The sequence below is a fragment of the Hemitrygon akajei genome, chromosome 17, assembly GCF_048418815.1.
Source record: "Hemitrygon akajei chromosome 17, sHemAka1.3, whole genome shotgun sequence".
Classification (NCBI taxonomy): domain Eukaryota; kingdom Metazoa; phylum Chordata; class Chondrichthyes; order Myliobatiformes; family Dasyatidae; genus Hemitrygon; species Hemitrygon akajei.
Genome location: NC_133140.1, coordinates 38140820 through 38159023, shown reverse-complemented (window position 1 = coordinate 38159023; position 18204 = coordinate 38140820). Strand labels below are relative to the sequence as shown.

Genomic DNA, 18204 nt, shown 5'->3' with positions numbered 1-18204 from the left:
TTGAAACCTTTTGAATATTGGAAAGCCTAAACAGAGTAAATGTGGACAGGGTATTTCCCATGGTGGGGAAAGTTTAGGACAAGAGCACACAGCCTCAGGATAGAGAGGTGTCCATTTAAAACAGAGATGAGGAGAAATTTCTTCAGCCAGAGGGTGGTGAATTTGTTGCATTTGTTACCACAGGCAGCTGTTGAGGCCAGGTCACTGGGTGTACTTAAGGCAGAGCTTGATAGGTTCTTGATTAGAGACAGCATCAAAGGTTACGGGGAGAAGGCCGGGGAGCGGGGCTGAGGAGGGGACAAAAGGATCAGCCATGATTGAATGGCGGAGCAAACCCAATGGGCCAAATGGCCTAATTCTGCTCCTATGTCTTACAGTCTTGTATCCATTCCTGGCACAAAACCATTGATAGAATGTAAGAGTGGGGAACATGCCAGGCCACAAGCTTCTGTATTATGGCAGTGTACATTCTGTTAATCTGATCAATCATTCCAGTTAGCCCACCCCATCCCCTCTATCTATTGCCCCTGCCAATGCACTGTAAACACTTCAAATCTCTTTTTATAATGCAGTGTACATTGTATATGCACGCTGGCATTTATTTATTTATTTATGCAGGTTTTATTCCATGTCCATCCTTTAACCTCTAACTTTATTAGATATTTTATAACTCTTTTTCATTGTTGAATGTTGGCTGTCTCACCCTGATGAACACACCTCAGTAAATTCCCAATATGTGTAATTGTATATGGTGAATAAAGTTGATCTCTGATCCTTGCTGCTATTGGTCCACAGCGTGACAAGAATGCCCAAATTCCAGCTGGACAGTACGACGGAGGACAATTCCAGTCAGAAGACAGGACTCCTGGCCACAGACACCGTGCAACGGTCACTTCTGCTGGCCCTTCCATAGACGATGCATCTGGTGCACTGGTGAGGGCGAGCAGATGTACTGGTACCTGTTGTAGTTGGTTCATTCATTGCCTATTGCAGAGCCAGTCAAGCATGGTGGTCCTCCTGGGCTTAGTCAGCCCGGCCAGGATTGGTGCCACCGAGCAAATCTCGCTGCTGGACACCGGAGTTCTGCATCCACAGTTCTCTGCTATTCTCACTGTCTCTCCCAAGGGTTGCTCAACACAGAGGAACATTGATACATTGGCTGATGTAACAATAGTTCACAGGATCCGGAGTCAGCATTGAGACCTACTCCCTCCCACCTATCCACAAATGTGCCCCTGCACCAGCACAGGTGGAAGTGATCACTGCACAGTCTCTGTGGCCGCAAGTCCACTCTCCCCACTGAATATTAAAAAGATATTGTGTGACAGCTGAAAATCGGGCATCCGTGTCGTGCGGTGGCCCAACAGTAGCAACTGAACGTACATCACGTGAAACCCTACGGCCTATCATTCCCCACACAAACATGGCTGACGACGTTCATCTGCCGAATGGACAAGTACTGTCAGTGAGGAGACCAGCTCATTGTAAAACAGGCCTCTGTGAAGACAACTGCTGACATCTCCCTCAGCTTAGACACCGGTCCCCAGATATCTGAGAGGAGGGCATTGTAAAACAAACTGGACTAGGGACAACTTCGGCAAATTCAACGACCATCATCTAACCCATTATATTCCTTCTCTGCTTGCCACAATACAATTGAGTGACTTGCGAGGTCACATCAGGGTACAGGTAGACCAAACCAGGCAAGGATTTATCCTGTAAAGGACATGGGTAAATCAGAAGGATTGTAACAGCAGCCTGGTAGTTTACATTATCAATATTACTTGATGGGATTCTCTTCATAACCCTTCCTCGCAGCCACACCACACATACCCCATTCTCAATTTCCACAGTATTCAACTGAATTTTAAATCTACAGCTGACATGGTGGGAGTTAGTCCACATCTTGAGATTACTAGACCGAGACGTTAACCATAGCACCACTGCCGTATGCCTCCTTCACAGGCGTCCATTTGCCGGCTGACTGGACACGACACACCCAGGTACTGTCAGTGGTGAGGCCGGCACATTGTAAAACATGCTTCTGTGAAGACAGCTGCTGCATGCCTATCCTGAGGAAGGCAGGTTAAGGGACTGCTTCCCATTTCAGAAAACTAATCATTTCTAATCGAGAGCATGCTAGAAAAATAAACAGAACGATGCAAAGAGGAGGACAAACAGCAGAAACCTAATCCTCTCTGAATGAGCAACGTATAAAGCTGACGGTGGTCTTTCCTTTAAAGACGTTTCTAGTGGTGTACTGAACTTCTTCCTCAAATTTAATCTGGGTTGATTATTTTCCACTGACAGCATTATTTCTGCTTCCACCCGAGTACGCTCACTCTTTAACCGGTGCACAAACTGAAGTCAGCTCTGGCACTCTATTATAGCTAAAGTTTATTCTGACACCACAAACCTGCCTGGTCCAACAGCAGAGGCCCAGGCCCTGGTTTACTTCCCCACCGAGTTCACAATCAGGCAGAGGGTGCAGAAGCACGAGGTCCCAAACCAGCAAGTTCAGGATCGGCTACTTTCCTGCAACTACCTTTAACTTACCTGTGCAACCCTAACCCAAGCTCAGCAGCAGTACACCACAGACCATCTCTTGCACCGACCGCCATGGACTTGTGTCTCCTTCATGCACTAAGTTTATTGTTTCCACTGCATGGCTTAATTTTATGCACCGTTCATATTCTGTGCCTATGGTGCTGCTGAAAGCTCTTCCCTGTAAACGTACCTGACCGTACTTGTGCACAGGACAATAAACCCAAAACCATCTGCGGCTATGGTAACAGAGAGTGATCGTCACAAACCTGCAAGTGGACGTAGTCATAGTCCTCCATCCAGCCGCTGCCGTTGTTGTCGTACTGCGTATCTGGAGAGCCTTCAGCCGTGTATCGTGGAGGGGATGGTAAAGGCCTTGCCTGAATATTGGCCTTGTCTGTTAATCCTGTCTGGTAATTTGTTATGCTGTTGTTATTTGTTGAGTGGCTGACGCTCTCGAGGCCAGGCAGGGGCACGCTGGACTTATCTCCCTGCTGCTGCTTTGTCCGTTTGAAAAGCAAGGAAGCATTGCCGTGAAGGAATGAGGCAAGCTGCTTGGTATCGTCGGGGATGCCCCGCGAGTACATCACAAATCGGTCAAGGTCATCGGCGGAGTTTTGCTTGTTCATTACTAAAACGTTCAGCGCCCAGCTGCAGTTATCCAGAGCCTGGCTGTACTTGAGCAGCAGCTGGTAGACATCGTCCATCTTCTGCACCTGCTTGCTTAGCTTCGTGTACAAAGTGCGATCAGTCGCTTGGGTCGAGTTTGCAACCGCTCCGCGCGCAAACTCCAGAAGGTCCTTGACAGAGTTCTTCACTCTTTCAACCCCAGCCTTGATGTTCTGCACGTTGGCCTCCATATGCTCTCGACTCCTCCAGCTGGTGACAACAAAGGACATGAGATAGGAAACAGAGCTCTCCACACTTTGCTGGTGCTTTGCCAGTATCTCCATGGCTACCTCCAGGTCCAGGTTAAGCTCCTTACTACTTGGCTTGGGCAAGGCATTTGAGGATTCTTTAACAGGAATGACGTCAAGCGAAGATGTTGAAACATTGCTCCTTGTACTCCCTGTGCTGGAAGCTGAAAGTCTTTTGAAGCTGCTAGTGATTTCTTCTGTGGCGGCATCTCTGCACACCTGAGGGGGCACGTCATAAACGTAATCCCCAGCGGACTCCTCGGCAGAGGGGACCTTCCCTCCAGAGGATGGAACACCTAGATCCCTCGGGAAATCGTAGACATCCTGTATGGATGTCTGATATCCTCCAAGTATCTTCTGACTTGGAGGAACATCATAGATTTCCTGGTTGAGGGACGTGTCTGCTAGTTTCCCAGCTGGTGGAGGTACATCGTAGACATCATCAAGTGGATAGTTGTCATGTGGAGCAGGTGTCTGAGATGCGAACCTCAAGGGATCTGCGCTCTTCGGTGTCCTGTGAGAGAATGATGGTGGAACATCATACGTATCTTCAGAGACAGGGCCATCGGTAACATCCTTACTTACAGATGGTGGGAAGTCGTAGACCTGCATGAAAAGAAAAGGAAATACAATCTTTCAGCTACTGAGATATATTCTTCAAATTTCAGCACCACCTGACCAGCCAGGGTCGGGGGCTAAGATTCTGGGTATTCTCCCCTTACGCTGGGCATCTATTCTATCCAGATAAAATATGGTCTGGTATGGCAACTGCTCTGCCTGTGACCGCAGGAAATCTCAGAGGGTTGTGGACACAGCCCAGTCTATCAGAAAAACCTGCCTTCCCATCCAGTGACTGTCTACCCTTCCTGCTGCTTTGGGAGATTAGCCAATATAATCAAAGACCCCCCCACCCCCCCCCCCCCCCCCGCCAATGAGAAGAAGCTTGGAAACACCGATCTGCAGAATCAAGGACACATAGAGTCTATCCCACTATCATAAGACTCTTAAACAGACCTCTTGATCTCATAGTTTACCCAGCAGTGTCCCTTGCACCATAATACAGCACTGCACTTCCTCTATAACTATATACTGCATTCTGGTATTGTTTATACCTTGCATTATCGGAACATACTTGTGTTTTGAAATTATCTGTATGCGCGACATGCAAAACAAGGTTTCTTCATCCTATCTGGCTATAATAAACCAGTTATCAATGAGCAGGCAGGCTGGTCTCCTGGTGTCCATCAAGGGCGGACAGCTCGTTCCTGCAGAGGTGACTAAAGGCACCAGCCCTGTAATCCCCAGGAAAGTCAGAGCCTTGCCCAACCTCAGTGATGGGGAGAGCAAGAGGCTATCGGTAGGCCAAAAGTCTAATTGCTTTCAAATTTTAAGCAAAAGAGAAATAGTTGTGATAAGTTTCTTGCAGCAAAAATATCTTTGGGGGGAATAGAGGGTACCACATAATACAGTCTACATTTCCACTGCTTGTTTGGGCTGTGCACTGACACACCATCAAGGCTGATCGAGGATCCTAGATCTTGCATTTAATCAGGAGTTTTAATGATATTTATCTTGGGTGGAAACCGGGCTATCTGCAGAAAGTCCTATGACCCCACTAGATGATCTATCTGATCTGCACACCATGCCAACCCCAAAATCGGTAGGTCCTGTTAAATGCAAGTTGACATGTTTAAAGGACATGCCTAGAAATTGGGCCTAGTGTCCACGTCTTATGCATTGGCCACTCATAGAAAGCAATTTTGGCACCAGTTCGGTGTTTGGATGCCTGTGAAAGCCCCATTCACGATGCCATTGGATGGAGCACTTTCTGTCACAGATCACTCCTGATGCATTTGCCCCTTGTATTTCCTGCACACGGCGGTCTCGCCAATGGAGACTAGGTCAAGGGGCTGTGACCTTAGTTGGTAAAATGGAATAGACTGCATTAACAGGAACAAATCCTGCTCGATTTAAAGGCCATCACTGGTGCATTCATAAATCCCCTCCCATCCCAGTTATTTCTGTGCAGTTACTGGCAGCAGGACCAACTACAGCTTTAAGCATCAATGTGCTGTTTGTCACTTTGAGTCAGCTGCTGTTGGCAATGACTAGGGGCCTCCCTTGACAAGACTGATCAGTTCACTCTGCATGGGGGCTCCATCTGGAAAATGAATTACAAAGCTCAATGTAATAGAACGAACACACAAGACTGAACTATCCTGTACATGAAACAAGAGGATCCCTCTTACGTCCCACCGGTTCACACTACCTGATGATCGGTAAGTATAAAAGTTTCGGGAGAGATCAACAACGTGGAAGCCAAGATAACATGGCGTATTAACTGAACTAATCACAGTATCATACGTTTAAAAAAAATCACAGCACATAGCCTGGCCCAGAGTACACAGGGAATATCAAATTGTTCTGATAAATGAGACTTTATTTAGCAGGAATGATGAACTCTGAGAATGGGGCACTAATCTGGAAAAGACATCTGCTCCAAATACCAGTGGGGCTCTACATATGCTAGCTTTAAAAACCGTGCCAGTCTGAGAAGCCAATAGTGGGCCCCCCCCCCCTTCTAATTTGCTTTCCAAAATACATTTTCTCCATTCTTTCCCCTTCACTGAATTCAAAGGTAGGGGGTAGATCTCATAGACTTGATATTGGTGGTCTAGTTCTATGTGAGTGTGCACGTGTATCTGCACATGCGTGACTATGAACAGGTCGTTCTCATAGACTACCCATGTTCCTTCTTCAACAATCCATGCACAGCTGCCAGGAATAAGTAGGTCACCTGCAGGAAATCCAATTTGCAATCCCAAGTTTCTTTTCAGGCAGACAGACACAATAACTCAAACAACAGTGTCGCAATATTCCACCGTGCAGTCAACAGACATAAACACATTTTCTGAGAAGAACTAGGTACTCACCATTTGTTGAGTCTGGAGCTGGTGCTGTGGATTCATTTCTATACTGGGGGGAACATCGTAAATTTCCTGTGATTTATCTCTGTTGTTAGGACCTTTCATTGCCATGGGAGGAGTATCATATACCTGACAGAAAGGAACCGAGATTAAAATATTGATTTCCAGACTTTAGACACTATTAATCCTGTAAAATTGGTGCTTGTGCGTACAAATGTTTCTCCAAGAACTTTATCTAGAAAGAATCAGGCACCATTTCCTTACTGCAACTAAACCAACGGATATGTCCAAAAGCATCCGTCATGACAAGCAAGAAGGCTTTGTGTCCCATCTCCCACTGAGGTTGATGCAAATTCTTTAAGAATTGCATTTATTCCATACCCCCACTGAATAGTTAAACTCCCGTGACCTTCACTATGCATAGTACATTCCCTATACTCCATATCCATCTTGTATTCTGCAATACTTTTACAGGTTGATTATAGACACGAGAAGCAGTTTCTTTACAAAGGGATATAAAGCCATCAGTTTACAACCTTTCTTTCCTTTAAGGGAAAGGAAAAGAGCTGTATCTTTGTCACCACAATGATCTGACGGTGACTTCCACTGAACTGGCTTAATGGGTTGAATAATCTATTCCTGACGCTCTTTCCTTTATAGCGTGTGTGAGCCCAGCAGGAAACTTAACCATGACCTTATGAGTACACGTGGAGCACCACTTATCTGAAAACCTCAGAAATCTGGAATTCTTCTTGAGCGCTAACATATCACAAATGGAAAATTCCACATGATGCTGGGTAGGTTCCCAGGCAATGCACAGGTCTCTGCACGCCACAGACAGTTCTGAGAAGCGACCTCACATAGATAATGAACGGAAGTTAATGAAAAGTAGAAAAACACGCCATAAAGCAGAAACTGGAGATCTCGATTGTGTATTGAAAGAGTTGACTTGTCAGCATCGGAGTGAACTCACGCTGTTTAACGGTATGCTGATCATAAAACAAGCAATGACGAACTGAAAATCGAAGGTGATTGTGAATATTCAGCAGGCTGGTTGCAGAAATTTAAGAAGAGGCACAGCATTAAATTTCAAAGCATCTGCTGATCAGGAAAATCTGGCACCAGAACCAGTCACGATGTTAATTGTTTTTAACCTTAGATACAACCAAAACAAATTCAAATACAAATACAGTGCGCTGTAAGCTTTTAATCAAGGCACGGCATGATAGGTGGAGACTGTAAGCCTGCCGCTGTCTCAGGTAACAGCCGGTTCAGGTATTTTCCCGATGCTGCTGAGCTGCTTTTGTTATTGGCACACGTTAGTTTTTCATATTAATGATCTGTAATAACCTCTACTGTTAAATGCATACGAGTGATGAACAAGTGTAAGACTGGTAGCACATAAATTCAGTCAGAAATGATGGTGATCCCAATATTCCAAAATCCAAAAAGTCTGAAATCCGAAAACACTTCCAGCCCCAAGCATTTTGGATAAGGGGTACCCAACTGTACAATGTTCATATAAAAGCTGGCAAATTAATCAATTATCTCAATTAATTGGGAACAATTTTTACTGCCAGATTCCCTTATAAAAAAACAAATTTACTGTGTATTACTTGAGGATTCAAGGTTGTGAAAGGTACTACATAAATGGGATCATTCCTTTCTTTTAAATCAAACATAATGTTATTACGTTGTTGAAGGCAGTGAGATGTAGCTAAGTTCTGAGGGCATCACTTAAAACACATTTAATACTAATAACAACAGATTATGTTTTTTATTCATTTACTATAACGTTGAATATTTGTGTGTTTTATTAAATGTAAAACCATTACCCACCTCTTGCCCGTATTGATTGCCAGCAGATTCTGTTCCTCCTCTATTTGGAGGGACATCGTAAATCTCCTGTAGAGTACCCGGAGGATTTCTAGATGGAAGGACATCGTATTCATCTTGTTCCATCTGTGGAGGTGTGTCATAAACATAAACTCCTCCAACTCTGGTTGGAAGGACTACCTGTGAAGACAAGGAAAAGTAGCTCAGTTCATAGTTCCAGTAAGATTCAGCAAGCACTCTGTCCTGATACTGGCTAATTAACAGACAAATCATTGTCCAGATTCTCCATGACACACCCTTGTATGGCTGATGGCCATCGGATTTTCATCTCCATGCATCCTGCAAAGCCTTTGCTCAAATGTTTTTTTGGGAACAGCCAGGGATGAGTGCTTTACATGAATCATTGACAACATAAGCCAGGAGTGTCGCAGGTGTCAGCCATGATGACTATGACACATAAGCTGGATCCAAATAAGTGTTCCAGTCCCGTAATCAATTTATTACTTATTAAAATAGACAGAACTCATTGGTGTATCACTGGATGGGAAGTATTAACAGCACAGTTTCTAATGCGGGAGTATGCAAACTGATCTCCTAGATTCACTTCCCAACAAGATACACAACCTCACCGAACACAGTGACTTGTATGAGATTTAGTTTGGGAACAAGCTTACAGCAGGCACATTAAAGGCCGAGGTGCTAAGTGGCAACTTGCGGGCATCAGCGGGCATTGTATAAACACTCAGTACAACAACACAATAAACAGCTCATCCACAGAGCAGGTACAGTAGTGGAGAATCTGTGGAGACCATCTGGAAACCACGTCTTCCTTCAGTGGTACTGATTATTTTCAGTTGCTTCTTTATGTTGACCAAGAATCCCTACTTAGAGAACCGATGATATAATCCAGGCTGGGCACTCCAAGTACTGCTGGACTTCCCCTCTCTGGCCGAGATGCTGCTCCAAGGCACTGCCTGCCCTCTTTCAGGTGAATGTCTTTATCTTCACCACCTGGCACATCTGTCATGCTCCAGGCCCAATCTAGCCAAGTGTTGGTGTACCCGAAGAGTGACTTCTACCTTTTCCACTAATTCTGGAAGTTAGTTAACTTTTGTGCTGATAAAGACATGGAAAAATTGATCAATTCTTGTATTTTTGGGTCCAGCGTGAATCTTCCATTGAAATTGAGGTCAATATTTCCCCCCTCAGAGCTGATGATCTTGTTATTATGAGACTCCTGTTCATGCCACTTTAGTGACAGAATCGTACAGCGTGGAAATAGGCCTTGTTGGCCCGACGAGCCCATGCTGACCAACAGCAAGTCTATCCAGGCCGACCATGGATAAATCACGCACAAACTGATTCCTTGCAGACGTGACTTCACATCAAAACACTCCACTGGCTATTGGGGCCATGAGCAACACTGCACAAAAGGAAGTCTTTTAGACGGATTCATGCACTTGAAATAAACGTCAAGCGATTTTAGAAATGTGTGTGCCCTTTTCCCACGAACCGTCGGGCTGATACAGATCGCGGATCGTGGTTGTGCTGACAACAGCATCTTGGCAAGGATCGGCCAGAATGAGGCAGTCCAAAAGCCAGTTAATGAAATCCATCTGCCCCACGTGCGGGTTGGTTGCCTGGGCTGTGCAGGAACATTGCCCAGGACGAAATAATACCACCAGAAGAAAGGAGCTGCAGGAAGCAGTGTCCTCATCTATCTGTTCCAAGAGAAAACCAGCTGCTGACTTGAGATTTCAGCAGATCCTGAAAATGTAATGGAGCTTCCTTACCCAACTATCAATTATACCAACACCAATGAATGACAAATACTATGGCCCTTTCAAATGCAGTCTGTTAGGTTTAGTCAAAAACTGCTGGAATCCAATTTGTTTCTATTATTCATAATAGTCTGAAAAAGTATTTTCTACACAATGGGGACAGAAGGAAGAGCATAACACATATATAGGAGATGTAGGAGGGAAGGGTTAGACTGGTCATGGAGGGGTCAAAGGGTCCAAACCGTGCAGATAATAGATTATTAGAGTCCCTTGGCAGTCCCATAACTCAATGATTTGAAAAAACCTAGCTTGGTGTGCACAGCACTCTCACCTTGGGATAAGGAAATACTCCATGCTACTTATTTAGAGATGAGCCCTTCGAGCTGTGTCACTCCAGCAACCCGCAATTAAACCTGGCCTAATCACGGGACTGTTCACCTACCCGGTACAGCTGTGGGAGGAAACTGGAGCGGCTGGGAAAACCCACGCACTCCACAGGAGAACGTACACAGACTCCTTACACAGGACGCCAGGATTGAATTCCGAACTCGAACACCCCGAGCGATAACACCGTCACACTACCGTGCTATCACTTTGAGTAAAATCAGTCATTTTCCCCTGGTGTCAGCCAGGACTTATCCTTCAACCAGAATCATTAAAACAGGTGATCTGATTTTTCTTGTGTGAGTGGGCCTTGCCGCTGTACTTCCTATGTAACAAAACTCCACGTAGTGTTGGCGTTGTTAAACTGTTGGACTTAGTAACTAGCGCTGTGATTAACAATCTCAAAATTAAAATTCAAATACCACCTTCACAACCATGGAATCTAAACTGTTAAGAAAGTGCAATTTAAAAGAGAATGGCTATTCTTGTTAACAATGCCCTCAAAATTGCTGATTGTTGTAAAAACCCACCTGTTCACTCATGTCCTGCCTCGGAGGGAATCTGCCTCCTTTATCTGGTCTGGCCTATATCCGAGTCCAGGCACACTAGTGCAGTTAACTTAAGTGGCGCTGCAAGCCTCTGTGTCCGATTATTTCTCATTTATTCACACTTCCTTACAACGGGGCCATTCAACCATCGGGTTTATGACAGTTCTCAGAGCACAACCACCAACCTCGTCTCCCGCCAGCCCCTCCTTTTCTCCCTTCAGCTTAACCCCACTTCCTGATCCATCAACTCCACCCTGAGCCTCCTCTCACCCCACTACACCCGGGGCAAGCTACTGCAGCCAGCTATTCTACCGGCCTGTCTTCGGGAGGTGGGAGGAAAGTGGAGCACCTGGGGGGAAATGCAGAAAACCGACACGGCTCACCGGCGTGGTGAGGCAGCCGCACTACCTGCTGCACCACGGTACCAGCCGCTAAAAGATCAAATGCTGGCCTTATTTCTACACAGCAACCAGCCCTCCCCTCAAACAAAAATCCGGATTATTTAAAACGCTTCAACCACGCTCCGTTATACGTGAAGGACTATAAGGCATCCTGGTACCAGGCAAAGCAATGACTAAATGCACATCACTTACAATAAATTAGAACCATTAGTGTTAGCATATGCTTACAGTAATCCTTTAACATCAGTTAACATCCTGATTTCTTTAAGTGCTCCACGGTCAGAATAAATTACGAATATCTGTAACAGTACGTGGCACCAGAATTGAGCAACAATAGCAGGACAGAGGGTAAAGAACTGGCATCTCAGAACAAAAGTCCAAGCCTCATTTGAAGTTATCAGCACCAGGAATGAACAGAGTTAAGCCTCGTTTTAAAAGCGGTCGCTGCACGAAAGGCAAGGTGTGCAGGAGGCCCCAGCATGCCCCAGTTAATTTTATTCAGCCCTAGCCTCCCAGATTAATTAGGCTCAGTCACTCACTGCTTTAAAAATAAAAACCGTGGGGGTGTGTTCTGCCACCTCAGGCACCTCCCGGGGTCGGATGAAACTGCTGGCGTTGGCGCAAATGGAAAGCTACTGCAGAGACACAGCTGCTGGTCGGATCCTGCCAGGAGACTCCGCACGTTGTAGCTGCAGACGCAGGGCCAAAGCGGGCTGCGAGAAATGCATAGTTTCTTGTGGAAGGGTGCGTGGGTGTGGGAGCTAAAGCGTGCCTCGGGCTAGGTGCCAGTAATGCAGACCAGCAACATTTAAGCAAATGTGTAACGGAACTGATGGAAGGGGGAAGGTGAAAGGAAACAATTGTATTCAATCTCCAATTTGCACACTCAGGATTAAACCCATGACGGGGTTAGTCTTCCTGGTGAGAGAGGGATGGATGCCTGATGTTCTGCCTAAATTAATGAGCATTAATTAGGTAGGGCACCACTACTCTGCCTGTACAATATACAATAGCCCTGGGTTAGGGGCCAGAAAATATGGTTCGATACCCATGTAGTTAGAATTTAGTCACTTTACTGGTTGGTACACCAATCAACTGCCTTCACAGGAGAAAATCTTGCAATCCATGGGAACTCACTGCTGCACACAAAACGGAGAACCTCAAACTCGATGCACAACCCGGAAGTGCGAATAGACGCGAGGGGTTCAATGGCCTTTCTTACGTTGTCAGGAACCATGGTAAAAATGTGAGGTGTGAGGTGTTGGCAGCAGCAAAGGTAGGAATGATCAGATGCACTGGGCTCAGGTAGACGGGGTTGAAAGGGAATTTGCCCTGTCTAACCCGGGAACTGGAATATTATTGTCACACGTTCGAGATCACTGAAAAGTTCATCTTGAATACCAAAGTCAATGGTGAAGCAACCCCAAGATGAAATGTCACATTCTTGGCTGCGACATAAAGGACACGACTTCATAAAGATCCGATTATTACACAGTGCATTGAGGTAGAACAAGTTAAAACAATAACAATGGAGAATAAAGAGTAATTGATACATAGTGCAGTGCAGGTAAACAAGGTGCAAGATCATAATCAGATAGATTACGGGGTCAAGAGTCCAATTTATATACTGGAGAACTATTAAACAGTGTTATAGAAGCAGGTAGAAACTGTCTTTGAGCCTGTTGGTTTGTTCTTTCAGGCTTTTGTATCTTTTGCTGAATGGAAGAGAGGGGAAGAGAGAATTCCAGGGTGGGAGGGATCTTTGATTATGCTGCCTGCTTTACTGATGAGGCGAGAAGTATAAACGGAGTCCAACGAGGGGGAGGCTGGTTTCCATGATGTGCTGAGCCATAGCTCCACGGTTTCTTGCAGTCGCATGCAGAGCAATTGCCATACCAAACACATAAGGATGAAGAGGTCAATACTCCCCAATGCCATTAGGCTTTACAATTCAACCGCCAGGACTTAAGAACTTTTTAAAAGCTATTATTAATGCTTTTTGAGATAGTGATTTAGATGCATATCATATTTTTTACTGAGTTAAGTATTGTATGTAATTAGTTTTGCTACAACAAGTGTATGGGACATTGGAAAAAAAGTTGAATTTCCCCATGGGGATGAATAAAGTATCTATCTATCTATCTATCTATAAAATATTCTACAGATGCTGGAAATCCAGAGTAGTGCACACAAAATGCTGGAAGAACTCAGTGGGTCAAGCAACATCTATGGAGAGGAATAAACAGCTGATGCTCCAGATTGAGACCCTTCACCATGACTCAGCCCAAGACACTAACCGTTTATTCCTCCCCATAGATGCCGCCTGACCGGCTGAGTTTCTCCACCTTTTTCTGTGTGTTGCCATACCAAATCATTATGCTTGCAGATAAGATGCTTTCCGTGATGCAGTAATAAAAAAATCGGTGAGGGTCTGGCAGATACAAAACGTATCTTTTTTCCAAGGGTTTTATTGGAAATAGCCTGGGCTGTGAACATGGAAGGGAAAGTCACTGAAGCCCCCAAGATGAAATGTCACACCCTACACTGTGACATAAAGAACACGACGTAATTTGCACAACTTGTGAAGATCCAGGTCAAAGACACAGTCAACACAAAGAGCAGAGGAATACCAAAGTTGCATAAAATCATACACACAAACTGCATTTTGCATCTGCCAGCCCAGCTTTAAATCTTATTTGAAAACCTGTTGTTGTCATTATGAAGAGCGCCTAAGACTGTACTGACAAGAATGAACCTCTATTTTTAAGCCATTTGTGGCACTGAGGGGGTTGAGTTACTTGACAAATCACTTGATTTGCACACGTCTAAACCATGTTCTGCAGTAGGTTCCCAGACAACCCAGCAAGCGACTTGTGTTTCCTCCAGACTAAAAATAGATCCAAGGAACAGCTAGAATTCTTGTAAGAAAAATAGTAACACGCTGAGATAATTTTAGTGCTTCCTGGCCTGGCTGAGGCACTTCGCTACAGAGGCCAGAGCAGGGGGCTTTGCAAGATGCTTTGAATGTTAAGGAATTTTTCAGGTTTTTGTTCCACTGTATTCATGGCTGGCTGTAGAATGAAAACATCCATAATGGAAATCTGGTAGCAGAGGGATTGGTTTCATTGTAGCCACCACGTGAGAAATGGTAGGTTGCTTTGGACACCATGAGGAGGTGGAAGGTGGCGATTGGTCCTGTGGGCCAAGACACTAAATTAGAGTTAATTAATATAAATCCGAGGTCGAATCTCATGGGTGAAAAGACCAGTGATTATGTTTCGTTATGAGAATAGCTAGCCTGCTTTGCTCCACATTACCATTCCGTAAAATAAAGTCTAATGACGACAATTTGTGACGGCATCTTTTCTATCGAACGCTAACTGTCTTGATCCACTGCGTTTGGTGTGGTGAAGTTTCTCTCATTGGTCAAGGGGAGGGAAGATCTCAACGCAGTGATGATGAATGGCCAATGTGTGTTGTTCCTGGAGCTTCTTTCAGGAACTGCGGAAGAAATATCTCCTGCAGCAGAAGACTTTGCATACATTAAGGATTCTATTGAACTTTGCCTGGGAGTAATCTGGTACCTGTAGAAACATCCATGCCAGAGTAAGCCACTTTGTTACAGCTGTTGCAAGGAATGACCAAAATAAATAAGACAGGCACATGAATCAGTTAGGGGCACAACCAGCAGACAATTTATAAGGGAGACTTAGAACGTACACTCGGTGGCCATTTTATCAGATACCTCCTGTATGTAATAAAGTCAACAGGTTCATGGTCTTCTGCTGCTGTAGGCCATTCACTTCAAAGTTCAAGATGCCCATATGCTGTGCATTCAGAGATGCACTTCCACACACCACTGTTCGTAATGTGTGGTTATCGGAGTTACTGTCGCCTTCCTATACTTTCAATCAGTTTAGACATTTTCCTCTGACCTAGCTCTTTAACAAGGCGACTCTGCCCACGGGACTGCTGCTCAATAGGTGTTTTTTTATTCTTTTTCACACCATACTCTGTAAACTCTACAGACTGTTGTGCGTGAAAATCCCAAAGATCGGCAGTTTCTGAAATACTCAAACCACCCCGACTGGCACCAGCAATCATTCCAAGTTCAAGGTCACTTTGATCACATTTCTCCCCCAGTCCGATGTTTAGTCTGAACAACTGAACCTCTTGACTATGTTTGCATAATTTTAAGCATTGAAATGCTGCTACGTGATTGGCTGATTAGAAAGTTGCATTAACGAGCAGGTGCACAGGTGTACCTAATAAAGAGGCTACGGAGTGTAGAATAGAACATTAGAGCATAGTACAGGCCCTTCGGCCCACGATGTTGTGGCAACCTTTTAACCTATTCTAAGATCAATCTAATCATCTATGAGTCAATCTAAGCGTTTCTTAAATGCCTCTAATGCATCTCCCTCTAAAGCCACTCTTTGCAGGGTGTTCCACACACTCACCACTGTGTAACAAAACTTAACTCCAACAATCCCCCCTGCGCTTCCCAATAATCACCTTGAAATTATGCCCCTCTGTATAAGCCATTTCCACCCTATGAATAAAATAGGGCTAACCCCTCAATCAATCTATGCCTATTATCATTTTGTACACCCTTACCAAGTCAGCTTTCGCAATGCGCTGAGTTTGTGAAGGGTATAATTTAAACTTCTCTTTTTAACAGACAGAGAAGTGGATTTCACGGGCTGCCTCTGCGCACATTCCTCAGACCGCTCCTTATTTCTATTGGTGCTCCCAAACAGTCTCAATATTAATTCAGCCAACCAACACAAACTTAGTTCTTGGGGAGAAAAAAAGGCCGGCGGTTCTATGCTAGGGGGATCTTAACTTTTTTTTTGGAACAAAATCAATATGGGGTTAATAACTCAGATGTGCCTTGTCTGTAAACTTTGACATAGTTTGCTATAATGGAGTTTATTGTTTTCAGCAGATATTAGAAATCAATTGGGTTTTGTTATACATGTGGACAATGTGACCTTGATCAGTACTTTTAATCTTTGCTCTGCACTACAAAACCACACTGTGTTCCTATTGTCCTTGTTGCTGTAGCTAATGACTGAAGCCAGAATGACTGAACTTGTTACATATTGGCAGTACTGCTCAATGTGGCTACTTGGTCATATAAGATCTTTCTCCCTTATAATTGGGCATATTGGATCATATCTTCTGCCCAGCTGAAGGGGCCTAGCTTTCAGCTGATGAGCTGGAAATAATGCAAACTGTCTGTGAACATATTGGATGTCAGAGTGTTGCACTGCAGTTCCCACAGTGGCCTCCTTCATTAATTTACTTTATCCCAAATAGCTCACTAAATTCAAAAACAAAATAATGTTGTTATGTGAAAAAAATACATATTAAGGGCTTTGGAAAACTTTAGTTTGAACTACAATACTGCTGCGTATGCAGACTGCAGTAAACAGCTGAGAGGCAGCTTTTCAACCCGAAGGGGCTAAAGCAAGCTAATCTGTTTAGATTTTCCGAGAAGAGCCTTGTTCAGACTGGTTCAAAGCTCCAGACACCACTGCAGCTTTTACGCCACTAATTACAAAGAGCCACGCATCTCCCTGGTTTTTAACTTCAAGGTAAAACATAGACATGAGTTAGCAAGTGACTAAACCTTCATGCCAGCAACTGGGTAAGTTCAGAAAACTGGAAACCACATCACAATATTGCTGCATTTAATTTTAGTTACTGAGCTTTGGTGCCAAGAAGAATGACAGCACGAATATTGGGCACAGTTGGCAGAACTATTGGTGTCCTTCAATCCGAAGAAATTGCTATTGGACCACAAGTTCAGTACCAAAGATTTAAGGCAGTGTTGTTTTCATGAACCCAGATATGACATGTCCATAAACAGGATCCATGTGTGACGCGGTATTTTTGTACATTTCTATTGAAAACTGGAATTTCTAAAATTGGCTTAGGATAAAAGATCATACGCAATGTGATTTCAGCAATCCCCAGAACTACTAATCTATTAATTGGATGGTTACAGGTTCTCTCATGTCTGTATAGGGCCTCTTGACTGCAATTCTTCTAGAATTAAATTCATAAATACACATAATGTGATGCATTTTACTGCAGCAAATCATTCATTAAACTTTATAAAATATTTATATTTCTGCTGCCACCAATCCACACTCAGTGGCCACATTATTAGCGACCTCCTGTATCTAATAAAGTGGCCACAAAGTGTATGTTTGTGGTCTTCAGCTGCTGTAGCCCATCCACTTCAAGGTTTGACATGTTGTGTGTTGAAAGATGCTCCTTTCCCCACCACTGTTATTTGAGTTACTGTCGCATTCGTTTTAGCTTGAACCAGTCTGGCCATTCTCACCCGACTTCTCGCCTTAATGGCATTTCCACCACTGCTGCTCACTGGATGCTTTTTGTTTCTCACACCATGCTCGGTAAACTCTCGAGACTGTTGTGCGTGGAAGTCCCACGAGATCAGCAGTTTCTGCTATACACAGCCATTAACAATTATTCCACAGTCAGAATCACTTAGATGATATACTTCCCTACTCTGATGTTTGGTCTGGACAACAGCTGAAACATAGAAAATAGGTGCAGGCGTAGGCCATTCAGCCCTTCGAGCCTGTACCGCCATTCTGTATGATCATGGCTGATCATCCAACTCAGAACCCTGTACCTGCTTTCTCTCCATACCCCCTGATCCCTTTAGCCACAAGGGCCATATCTAACTTCTTCTTAAATATAGCCAATGAACTGGCCTCAACTGTTTACTGTGGCAGAGAATTCCACAGATTCACCACTCTCTGTGTGAAGAAGTTTTTCCTCATCTCGGTCCTAAAAGGCTTCCCCTTTATCCTTAAACTGTGACCCCT

At 44.4% G+C, this 18204-nt stretch overlaps 1 protein-coding gene across 2 annotated transcripts in view; it reads right to left on the bottom strand.

Moving 5' to 3' along the window:
* Nucleotides 1–18204, bottom strand: part of bcar1 (BCAR1 scaffold protein, Cas family member) — a 251279-nt gene that overhangs the window by 15162 nt on the left and 217913 nt on the right. For both annotated transcript variants that reach the window (XM_073069939.1, XM_073069938.1), the window contains exons 3-5: nt 8228–8404; nt 6395–6517; nt 2814–4067 (exon numbers count right to left, since the gene is read on the bottom strand). In XM_073069939.1, the coding sequence (XP_072926040.1) occupies nt 2814–4067; nt 6395–6517; nt 8228–8404 (1554 nt within the window). The remainder of the gene's footprint in view (nt 1–2813; nt 4068–6394; nt 6518–8227; nt 8405–18204) is intronic.